Source organism: Sturnira hondurensis, unplaced genomic scaffold, assembly GCF_014824575.4.
Source record: "Sturnira hondurensis isolate 20B ecotype Veracruz unplaced genomic scaffold, ASM1482457v3 Scaffold0006437, whole genome shotgun sequence".
Taxonomy (NCBI): domain Eukaryota; kingdom Metazoa; phylum Chordata; class Mammalia; order Chiroptera; family Phyllostomidae; genus Sturnira; species Sturnira hondurensis.
This window is the reverse complement of record NW_028079068.1, coordinates 11,520,811-11,533,613: the sequence shown is the minus strand read 5'-3', so window position 1 is coordinate 11,533,613 and position 12,803 is coordinate 11,520,811. Positions and strand designations below refer to the sequence as shown.

Genomic DNA, 12,803 nt, shown 5'->3' with positions numbered 1-12,803 from the left:
CAATAATTGTATGCTTGCTTTGTTTATATCTGGAAGTAAAATACAAAGTAAAATGTGACCTATATTTCACAGAATTCAGGAAGCATAAATTAAACAAAGCTAAAACTTAAAAAGAATTATCAAAAAAATCACAAGTGTACACCCATACAGTGTATGATTGATGATGGACTACTTATCAGAGTATACAGACAATACAGCACTCCCAGAGTTTGAAACCTGTCACTATTACTTAGTAGCAATGGCAGAATCAAGGAAGCTCACAAAATGAATGCAGGTAACAAGATTCCATCAGTAACAGAAACAAAGAGGAGCTTGCACATACAGAAGCTATATACAAGGGGGAACCCCCCAAAATGAAACTTATTTACAAAAAATTGTGTCCTTATTTACATGTATAAACTTCAGTCACCTTCAAGGTATTCCATTTGATGGATACACCTATTGAGACATTTTTTCCACTACTCAAGTTTTTGAACTTGTTGATTTGGATGCCTGTTAGTACTTCTGTTGTTTTTGTTGTTGTTTTGTTTCAACTCTCCCACACTTGCAAAAATTACCCTTTGAGGACTTTTGTCATCCAGGGAAACAGAAAGTCACTTGAGAAGAGATCAGGTGAATAGAGAGGGTGGGGCACAGGGGTCATGCTGTTTTTAGTAAAAAACTACTCAACACAGCAGTTTGGGCAGGTGCACTTGTAAATCACCAATTTATAAGCTGAAATGGCCAAAAGCACCAAAAGTCTTCCAAAAAATTTCACTGAGGCCAAACGCAGCCTCTCACACCACCACTAGCTAGTACACGGATACAGATGGGTTCTTGGAACACTCACCTTAGTGGGGGGAGCCTGTACCACAATGGGCCTAGCCTCCAGAAGATAATTCAGGGTTTTCTGGGGGATCTCCCCTTGTGTATCAAATGAGGTACTGGAAAAGAAGCTTAAAAGCAAGGACATACTGTGGACTAATGATAAGTATGAAGATAACTGATCTTAATGTTCCTGCCTTCCTTTTTTTCTTCCTTCAACATGCTCTTAGCACCTGCTATATGCCACGTACACTGTGAGGCACTGGTTATACAAAGAAAAAACATAGTTCTTGCTTGTAAACTCAGAATATGTTCGTGTACCCACAGCCTAATGTTTACAAAAACAAAAAAACCTCAAAATGTGCTCTGAGTTTTATTACCCAAAACTCTGCATTGTTCTATAAGACATTAACCACAAAGAAGCAAAATATCAAAGAGTTCAACAAATCCTTCAACAATTAGCAAAAAATGTGCTGCGAAAAGCAGCAGTATATTGAAGACCCATAAAATGACATTATAACTTAATAAACTTGTATATTTTGGCTTTCTCATAGATGTTACATCTGACTTTTCATTAAACAGGTGGATTAATGCCAACAAAAAAGGCAATGAACATCAAATGGCAAATCAAGATAACCAGAAACTAAATGTCAGGAAGTATTTCAGCAGCAAATCATCCATTTTAGTGATCACTACAACAGTAATACATGTTTACTGAGCTCTTACTTGAGCCAGACATTGTGTTAAGTATATTATATGCAATATACCATTAAACTTTTATAAATTCCTACAACAAACCTACCTATAAGGTAGTTTTTAAATACCACTGTACAGACAAGAAAAGTAAAGCTTAGAAAAAGTTAACATGCCTAAACTACACAGCTAGCAAGTAAAGAAGCCAGAACTTGAACTTGAGTCTATATGTTCTTAAAAAGCCATGCTTTAACCACTGTATGATTCTGTTTCACCAAAATTATGGGATAGTGCCAGGCTCACAATGGACAGTCAATAATCTCTGTTGTTGAAGGAATGAATGCAAGATATAAAGCAGCTATTGCAGAGTGAACCTAAATGTGGGAAATACAAATAGAAAAGCAGAAGCAATATTTTAAGGGTTCACTAAATCATCCAAACTGTGAAGCATAATTGTGGGTGTCTGGAAATTAGCAGCAACTGACAGAATGGCCTGATAGGCTGTTACAGGAAATGTAATGGCTCTGAGTGAAAACTTCAGGCTGTCCATGAATCTGCAAACCAAAGATGGAAATAGCACCAAGCAGTTTAGGAAAGAAACTGCAGATGCTTATCAGAAACCTCTTCCCCATATTTTCTGAGCATGGAAAGGCTTGTTGGTGATGCACTGACATAAGACAGTCAAGCCCACACATTACCTTTAATTCTACTGCCTTCAAAATGGAAGAAAGTCATATGTACTGGAAACATTATTACATTCTAGTACTACCCAGATCCCTCTTGCAAGATTCTCATCCTAAGATTCCTTTTATTGGCTCCAGGGCCATATTTGATTCCAGTGACTCTGCCACCATGATCACCAATGACAGGACCAACAGAGAGCACCTGTTCCAAGAGCAGCCAGACAATGAAGAACAGCCTATGGCCAGCAATCTATGAAAAGGCCTGGCATAGGAGATTTGCCCAATCTAACTGAACCAACCACACTTTCTCTTACAGTAGTCTGAACTCAAGCTATATGGAGAGGGAACATAGCAGAAAGACACAGAGAAAGTAAACAACAAAAGTGAGGAGGTAGTAATAACCATACTGAGAAGACAGAATGAGGTAATTCATTTTCAAAAAAGTAAAAGCAGAGCCTGAAAGGGGGTAAGAGCAGCAGAGAAGCAATACTCTCATTGCTAAGATGCCAACACTTAATCAGTAGAATTACATTGATTTTTTCCAGTTTCTATGAAATCTAGATGGCAAAGCCAGTTTGTACAATTACCACTAGAGTCCCATAAGGCCTGGCCACTTCTATCTCACTCATTTCCCCACATAAAGCCTTCTAATAAACCTCTCCTTACTAGCTATACACCAATTAAAACTCCATGCTTGCAACCAAAAAAATAAAACAAAATAAAAAGCATAGCCCAGTATTTGGATATATGGGTGCACATGCACTCACACACCTGCAGTTAGATGACACGGTAAATCGGGTGGTGGCTGGTAATACAAGCACTGCAGGTTTTGCTTCCATCCTGTAGTATCTGTGGTTTAAATTACTGTGCTCCTTAGCTCTAGTTAACTGTTTTAGAAAGAAGGGCCTTCAAAGAAGCATCTTAAACCTTAAAAATTAGTAATTCATATCATTACAATTATTCACTTAAAGATTAAAAAGAGATCCAGGGAAGTTACAGAAAACAAAACCATCTCTTTAAAAGTTTCTTCCTCTTGTGCATGTACAGATCTGTTTGTGTCTACATTTCATGGCAAATAAGTGATTTTGTTGTCTTACAGTCACAAGAAACAATAGTGCACTAGTCAAGACAGCCAGGCAAAGAAAGGGCAAATTGAAAAATTATAAAAGTGTTTTGAGGAAAGTTTAACTTTAGGAGTATGTTCCTATCTTTATGGAAGCCCCATATCTTATCTCCTCAAAGCCTGTCCATACATAGAATGACAAGGATGCTCTTCAAAGTCTCAAACATCTACAAACACCCAGCACAGTGGATTCCAGGGAACTTAATAAATAACTAATGATCAAAAGGCATGAAGGTGACATGGCCATTCTCCTAGAGCACCTCATATAAAACAACCCTAATAAATTCTATCTCATAAATTCAAAGAAACTACATAAAAATCCTTTCCTTCGTTAATTTTTTTCCATATGATTCAGTCACTTGAGCACACAAAATGTTCCTAGTGCTTCGCTATTTTCTAGCATTCCTTGCTTTTTCTTCCCATCCAAAATAAAAAGCTACCAGTAACAACTAGCAGGTACTTTGGGCTTCAGGTCTAAAAAAGCACCCAAAACAGTCTCAGGTTTTTAAAAAAATACTCTGCACAGCTTAGAAAGAGTTTGTCTACAGCCACAGTTCCACTTCTCAGAGTTAATTTATTTTCAGGATAATCCCACAGGTAGGAGGGATTAAAAGCAAATATTCAACCTGAGTTGTAACAAGAGTTCTATGCACCTAAGGTTTCTTTTCCTGTAATAACTTCTCCTCGATCATCATTACACACTCTGTATTGAAAGTGTTACCAGATTATATACAACAGGACTCCCAAATACACTGCAAGTTATTACTGCTCAAGCATTCAGTGGGGGGGAATGGGGGGTGTTTATTTTGGTTTGGCTGTATTTTCAACCACATTCTACTATTCTACTGCTTAAACATTATAATAATTTGTGTGTCAGGAATATGCTCCAGACACCTGACACAAGTATTTGAGAGTATCAGAATTACTAAGAAGCCACACAAGCCAAGTTTTGGAACCCCAGCACTTGATCTGAAGTTTCAGGATATGAAAGGTCATTCAAATCTAGAAACAAGGTTTTCTGCTGTTGCAAATTGTACCAGTCCCTAAACCCTAAAATTCCTAAAATCATCACCTATTGTTAAAAATGCAAGATCAACAACAATCAGGTGTGTGCCCTCTCAGCAGATAATTTAACAGTACTTGGGCCTCAGCTAAAATTTGGAGTACTGCCACCAAGACTACCATTGGCAAAACTGTTGAAAAGTGCCATTTCTTCTTATCTCTTCATGACACACTCACCAAAGAAACTCCTGACTTAGACTAAATTGTGCTCTACTGAAGAATCTACTCCTTCCGTAATTAAATGCTTTCTTTCAAATAGCAACTACCTGTATTTTACAGAAATATTTCAGCTATGTTAATTAATATTTATTCCACGTAAATATTTTATACATGACCAAAAATAAAATATTTGTGTGACAGGACACATAATAATAAAAATTTTATGACAGATGGGTTACTCTGGGGAGTAAATACAAAAACAAAACATAACTTATAATGACTGTGCTTACAACTACCTTTTGCAAGACAAATGAAAAACTTGTAAGAATGATAAACTAGTAATATCAGATTAGAATTTATAGAAAATGGTATTTTCAATGACTGAATTAAACACAAAAGCAGTAGCTAAAATATGATATGTAGCAATAAAGTTCCCTCTTTTAATGCATATTTTTCTAAAGGGGTAATAAAGTTCCACATTTTGATCACTTATAGTAATCATATCTAACATTTATTGTATCATGTCAGGCATTACTCTAAGTATTTTAAATGTTTCTCATTTTATTCTCAAAACAACTTATGAGGTTAGGAAATATTGGGATCCTCATTTTATAGGTAAGGTAACTAGGACACAAACTGTTTAAGTAACTTGCACAATGCACACAGGAAATAATTCGTGAATCCAAAAATTTCACCATTTGGCTTCAAAACATCACACTAGGCTACCAATAAGGTAATATAGTGATTGAGCTTTGCAAATGGTAAAATGTGCAAATGTCAGGGGTACTGATCAAGGGCACGTGCTTTGTGGTCAGACCTAGTGTCAAGTCTCAATTCTGTAATATCCCACCTATGTGAACTTGAGTAAATCACTGAACTTCTGTAAGTTTCAATTTCCTGTTCTATAAAATGGGGAAAAGGAAATGACAGTTCTTACTTCATAGGGATGTTGGTGTATGTAAAGGATTAGCAGAGTGCTTGGCATACAATAAACACTCTATGAATGTTCATTATTATTAGCTAATTCTAAGAATTCCTTTTTATTATCATAAACTCTCACTTTAGTAGCAGTAGCATTTTCTAAAATAGGTGAATTCTATCAATATTGAGATACTAGAAATCTATAAAATTAGGACCCCAAGTCTCAAAAGAATATGACAGCACAGTTTTGAAATGGAAAAAGCTAGTAATTACTTTAATATCATTCAATTTATTTAAAGTGCCTGGGTATACAGCAAAATGTGCTGGGCACTAAACAAAATAATCAACACATAGTGCCTGACTTCAAAAATGCACAAATAAGCAATTTAATTCAGCTGAGGAGGCACAAACAGAAAAACCTCCAACTTTCAGCATTTTCCCAACCAGATGCACCTATGTTCCCCTCTGTGGTGCGGCAGCAGTGAACACATGGCAGACGAAATTGCTTAAGAATATATAGTCAACCTGACGAACAGAATGCAGAACATTAAGAACACTAAGGAAATGCCCTGGCTGGTGTAGCTCAGTGGATTGAGTGCGGGCCTGCGAACCAGACGATCGCGGTTCGATTCCCAGTCAGGGCACATGCTTAGGTTGCAGGTCAGTTTCCGGCAGGGGCCAGTTCCCTGCAGGGGGTGCACGAGAAGCAACCATACATTGATGTTTCTTTCCTCTCTCCTTCCCTTCCCCTCTAAAAAGATAAATAAATAAAATATTTTAAAAAACACTCTTTAAAAAAAAAAAAAAAGAACACTAAGGAAAAACATGCCCAGTGTCAGCCATACCCCATCCAGTTCTCACACTATACAAACTTGGGAAGATGAAGTACAAGCCATTTCTTTTATTGTTTCTACTCTTCCAACACTTAGGGGAGGAAGGTATATTAAGGAAGAAAGATGAGTTGAATCCTACAGAAAAACTCTTTAATTGCAAATAGCAGCAAAGGTGAATATTATTTGTAGCCACAGCTAGGTCTTTATATATTACAAAGTTTCTGATGGTTCCTTTGACTCCCTACAACGGTAACAAATAGTGCTATAAATATGTTTATATAGCAAAAAAAAAATCTTCCAGCACAAATTTCCTAGATCTCTTCTCAAGAATCTCAAGAATGACAGGGCTCAAGAACGAAACTTAAACTAAAAAATAAGAATGAAGACCAGAAAGGAATAGGAAGAACAAAGAATTTTAATCACTTCTTACTTGTTCACTCTACCTTAAAAACTAGTCCCAGTTTAACCTCTAACTTCTATGTCCACCATAATCTCTTCGGCTACTATGATAAAATATTCCTAATCTCTCTAGGCCCTTCTAATGTAAACCAAGCCTGAAAAAGTGCTGTTTTTCCTCAACGACCCACATAACATTTTTGACAGTCCCTGAACCCTCAATTCCACCATCTAAATTCCTGTTCTGTGGCCCTAGAGCTATGACAGAGAAGATATGTGGAAACAGGTGAGTGAAGTTCCAGGGACTGGGCTACCCTCCACAAAAATCAAGCTATTTCTCTTTCTTCCACACAGTACTTAACAAGTAAAGCAGAGAAGAAAAGTCTGACATACAGATGAAAGGCTGTAGGCAAACAGCTACCCCAAGCTTTTTAGGACTCGTCTTTTGGTTTAAGTATTTAAGTCTTATCTTTGGAATATGTCTTGTGTGTAGGAATGCATAAAAGATAACACCTTGCAAAAGTCAAACATACAGGTTTAATAATGTGCAACTAAAGAAGATGGTTTATAAATGAAATACCACCTACACATTTAGTTCCCTAAATATATTACACTATTAATCATTAAAGTTAGACCTATAAGTACAAGTTTTCCATATGTGGAAAAGTAAATCTGTTTTTAAATTAAAGAGAAATTATAACTCTAATTCTTAAAAATAAAACTATCAAGATATAATTCAAGTGTAGCTGCTCATAGTCAATGAATATATTTAAATTTGATAATAAAACATTTAAGTTTCAACCAATGCACCTTTGTTGAAGCACATTTAGCTGAAATAACTCCAAGTCTGGTTTATTTCCATCACATATAGTACATTTTTCCAACAAGAGCATGTACATTCAATATAGAACATTTCCAGCAACAGTTACAGTCTTTCTAGTTTCCTTTCACAGTATATTTTAGTGCAAAGCACTGGGAAGGGTAAATGTTTTTCTAGCTATAGAAATATTTTATAATGACCTTGTGGATCTTCAACATTTCAAAATTGTATACAAAAAGTATATAGATGGACAGGGTCCCTCCTAAATACAGGTGTGAACCTCTATAAAAACATGGTATATTCTCTGCTGTACCTTTTAAAATTATAATTTGACAAAAATTACTAAAAAATAAAATATTCCCTAAAAAGTACAAAATATCAATACATAAACCCTGTCCAAAATTTCATAAAGATAGATGTATTTGTTTTTCCTAAAATCTTGATTATAAAAATGAACAAGAAATCATTATTTTCCAAATTTTACAGTAGGAATCAAATATTATCTAAAGTGGTCATTTAAGATTTTACTTGGGAGGAAAAAAATCAGGGTTTATGCCCCATCTGACTTTTTTTTAAGCAATATTTAAAGAAATAAACTAATATAAGAAGTGGTTGTGCATGGATTGTCTGCATCCATAAAATATTAGTAAGCTACTTACTACCTTCATATTAACATTAGTAAATGTGTGGTCTTTAAAAAAAAACTGACAAATTAACTTGTTTCTATCATTAAAGTGCTTTGTATAAAACTTTTTAAAAATTGGGAATGTTAAATTTCCATAAAACCCTCAGATGTTTACAAATAAAAAACGTAATGATCCATGGATGAAAATGAACTAGAACTTTCCTGTAATATATATTTTAGAATGAAATTTTCAAATATTTAAGTGCTGGAGAACAAGTTAGAAGTAAATGAATGCAAAAATAATGACAAACATTTAGTAGGCTAAATATGTATAATGTATCGAAACTAATTTGTCTTTGGTCCTAACATACACTCACTAGGAAATCATGTATCTGTACAATCCAGATGAAAATTCTGCCAAATAAGGTGGAACACAACTAAAATCACTAAGATATAAAGTCTTTTTGTCAATTAAAAATCACCAGTGGTGATATTTTCTTCAGGTTGTTCATCACTTCAATCAACAAAATGTTTGAAAAACAAAATTTGCAACATTTCTGTAGAAACTGTAGACCAAATGCACAGGGTCAAAGGTGGTTAACTGATGGACTGTGATGACAATATGTAATGTCACAGCTACTTCAAAAGTGCTGGAAAAGGCAGTGCCTTTGAAACAAGTGGTTAGATGATAATCACTTTAGTGAGAAAACAGCAGTTACAGTCAAATATTTATAAAAACTTTTTTTTTTCCTCAAAATACCATTTGAAGACGTTTAGTGGTTCTAACACCAATTTAAAGTCTTTCCACAAAAATGAACTCCAAACCTTTTCGTACATCACTTGAAGTTATCTGAGGAGAAATGGGAATAAATGAACACTTTTGAGTTTACCAATAAAAGCTTGTTTTTAAAATTACACAATAATAAGTGACTTCTAAAGAATGGTTTCATCTCAAGTTTTCCACAAAAGTATTTCTTTTAAAAATATGTGATAATCAAACCACAACATTTAACCTGCTCAGCACTACTGCTTTAGAAGTTAAATCCAAAACTAATTTAATACTAATTAAATATATTAATTGCCTTAACATAGGGACAAAGATACTGAAAGTAAACTTTAAAAATATAGAGACTTGAAAAAGCAGTACAGGGAGTCTAATCCTTATTTTACATTGCATTTTTAAAATCTACATTTGTTCCAAAACCTTCTAAAAGAGTAGAATATTTTTCTTTCTTCCCAATAGGGATTTTACTTTTCTTGCAACACACAACCACACACACACAAAAAAAGGGGAAAAAACACAAGAAAATCCCTATTTAATAATATTAACTATATTGAAATGATCACCAAAAAGTTTATTTAAACAAAAAGGAAAATTTAAGAGGATTTGGGACCTAAGTAATCATTTTTCTTTCATAGATCAAACTTAAAAATAGTACATACTCCCAAGGAGGAGAAAAAAGAAATTTCAAACTTTTATCAAGTTTTCCCCTTTATCTAGAAGCACTATGTCAAATGTAAATAATAAATACTAATCATCCTAAATTTAATTTGGGGATTTTTTCTAACTGCAGCACTTTATTTAGCTGTCACAGATTTACTTTTACAATAATTACAGTGCCTCAAAAGAGTTTTTCCTATAATTATTGCCTTCACAAATTCATTCTAATATATTTAATTTTCCTACAATGCATCAATTAGACTAAGTCACTGAATCAAATTAAACCTGTGCAAAGTTAGTTAAACAGAAGACGTCTATTGTAAACATAAGCCAATATAAATGTGTATTTTACAACAGAGAGGAGAGAACTTGCCCTGTGCCATCTACCTATAACTATATTGCATTGTCCTACGGAAGATAAATTCTGAAGTTAACTTTTGTTCCCAAGCCACTGAAAAAAAAGGTCACTGAAGAGGAAATGCAATACGCGCATTACTCTTGCAGCTCCCACTGCCATGAGATATATGGAAGCAAACGTGTTAAAATGGAACCAGCTATAAATTATGGTCAAATGATTTTAGTTCGGTGGGGGGTAAAAGCAAAACTCTGTTAACTGTTCCTCACCAGACAAGAGCCTTAGATCTTGTACTTCGGCCTTTGGTTTTGTTTCCTTCAGGTGAATTGGAAGCATTTGCCTTATGAGTTTTCTTATGATGTTCAAGATAAGTCTTTTTGGCAAATGCCTTTCCACATTTATTGCATCTGTGAAGAGAAAAGTTTTTTGTGACTTTTACTTCAATACCAACGTCAGCTACTTCATACTTTTTACTAGGAGAGTTAGAAGTGCCATCATGTTTTGAATCGCTATGTTTTGCTTCGTCCCTCGAAGGGCCTCTTTTTGCCACTTTATTTAGAACAAAATCAATGGGCTTTTTTATAGCTCTGATCTCCAAACTGGCTGTTATTTTCCCAAGGTATCGGGATGACTTTTTATGAACCACAGTTATATGTCGTATCACATCACGCTTTCGACGAGTTTCATAAGTGCAAAGAGGACACTTGTAGAATTTAACATAAATGTTATTCCCATCTGTGTGCAACTCAATGTGTTTAGTCAAGTTCTGTTTAGAAGTAAACTGACGTTTACAAAGTTTACAGTAAAGTTGCTTAAAGTCAAAACCAGCTGAAAGTTTTGGTTTTCTGGTTTTTTGCTGGCCACCTGCAGCAGACGGACTGGTTGATTTAGGGCTTTCAGAGTCTTGTTTAACTTTATTTTTCTGTGCTGCCGGTGTGTTCTTTTTTTCATTTGAATGATTTGTTCCCTTTAATTCATTCTGTGGAGAATGGGTAATGGAAGGGGGTGAAGATTCTACAGAATCTGCTGGTTCAACTTTAACTTTTATTTCTGAACTGTTGGCAGTATTATTAGGGCCTTTCTCTCTTTTAGAGTTTGTTGCAGAAAGAGTTATCTTGTGGACAATTTGCATATGTCTTTTAAGCATTATTTGTGAACTATATTTCCTCTTGCAAAGGAGGCATTTGCATGCAGTTAAATTGTATTCAGCCTTTGAAGACGACTTTTGTTTTCGAGTCTTAAAAGATTTTTTAGGAGAAACAGAATCCAGAAACAAAGGTTGCCCAGGCTTTGTTGCTATATCAGGAGTAATTGAATCCCTCCTTAGTCCTCTATGAACTTCATCAAAATGCCTCCTTACATTCGCTTTTGTAGCAAATGATTTACAACATACTGGACAACTCCTACTTAATGGAACCAGAACATTCTTACTACGTCCTTTAGAGGATTGGTTTGGATTTTTTCGTGTTTCAATGTACTTTTTTAGTTCTTCCATCTTTTTCTTGTGTACTTTTCGAATGTGACGACGAACACCTCGTCTGGAATTAAATTCTTTTCTACAAAGACAACATATCAACTGGTGACCAAAATCAGAATTATCAGAAGTTTCTAAGTCAGCTTGTGATTCCTGAGGTTGTTCATCAGATGTAGGTGCAACTTCATCTGCAATGATCTCAACAGGAGGAGGCTCTACAGTTTCCATCTCTGTAACTGGAACTGGAACTGTTTTAGAGTGTTCAGTGCTAGTTTCCTGTATTTGAACTTCAGTTTGTTCAGGAATACTGCTTGACTCTGTGACTTCAGTAGGATTATCAGTCCTTGAAATGTACTGAAACACTGCATTCTGATTAGTTTCTATGGGTTCTAGCTTAATAATATATTCTCGCTTGTCCACACTTGGATATATGGCTTCTAGAAGATCATTTATGGCTTGGCTTTGTTTATCATTTACATCAGGAAGGTCTGTTAGGGGAAAAAAAACAATATTTTAACATTAAATATTAGCTTTTCTAATTTTTAATATGTTACAAATGTCAATCTTAAAATTTATTATATTTCTGGTTGCTTATTTTTATAACAGCATTATCCCTTTCCCATATTTTATGAAAATAAAAACTAGTATTAAACTAAAATTTGCTTTAATTCAAAACCTCAACATAATACTAGTACATAAATGTTAAGGATTAGACGCAACTGAGAGTCACTCCACTTCTAAGTGCCCTTACTATAAAATACGTAAGCACAGGGTGTCCTAACAATAAATTAGCATTTCATATTTTCAGTCTAAGATTTTAGGCAACCAAAGGCAAATCTAAGTTCTCATAACCCAAGATGGATAAAATATCATGAAGAATTTTACTATATATATGAAAATAATTTTTTAAAGAACACATAACAGCATTCCTGTTAAATAACCTTATCCATAATAAATTTCCTACTCTAATTATATGAAGACATACTTATGAAAATAAAGAACTTTATAGGAAAACATAAACATGAATGACATGATATATACAAGTATTTGCTAAACTTAGTCCCTTTATATGTCTCCTTAACATGACACAATTCTATTAAAACAAATGATTAAAAACTATAGATTTATCCCAAATATAAGAGCTACTTTTATTTACTTGTATAATAATTACACCTTCTGTAGGCAACTAAGTATTTGTATTGTAACAGAGTTGTCTAATACTAGTTATGTTTCCACATACAACTCTAAATTTACCTATTACTTATTAAATACAGCATCAAATTTTCTATTTAGAAATAAACAAATGATTTATTATAGCTCTTCTCATCTACTTCCTTTTTAAAATGAAGTTTCTATAAGAATAACACTTTCACAAAAGTATTTCTAGAATGAGTATTGCCTAGAAGAGAGCACA

At 34.3% G+C, this 12,803-nt stretch overlaps 1 protein-coding gene across 4 annotated transcripts in view; it reads right to left on the bottom strand.

The window, feature by feature from the left end:
- ZNF800 (zinc finger protein 800) overlaps nucleotides 1-12,803 on the bottom strand; it is a 49,183-nt gene that overhangs the window by 18,959 nt on the left and 17,421 nt on the right. For 3 of the 4 annotated variants that reach the window (XM_037049280.1, XM_037049279.1, XM_037049278.1), the window contains exon 5: nucleotides 10,185-11,877. In XM_037049280.1, coding sequence (XP_036905175.1) covers nucleotides 10,185-11,877 — 1,693 coding nt within the window. Of the gene's footprint in view, nucleotides 1-7,192; nucleotides 8,970-10,184; nucleotides 11,878-12,803 lie in introns of those variants that run through there. The other variant, XM_037049281.1, reaches the window with a different exon arrangement.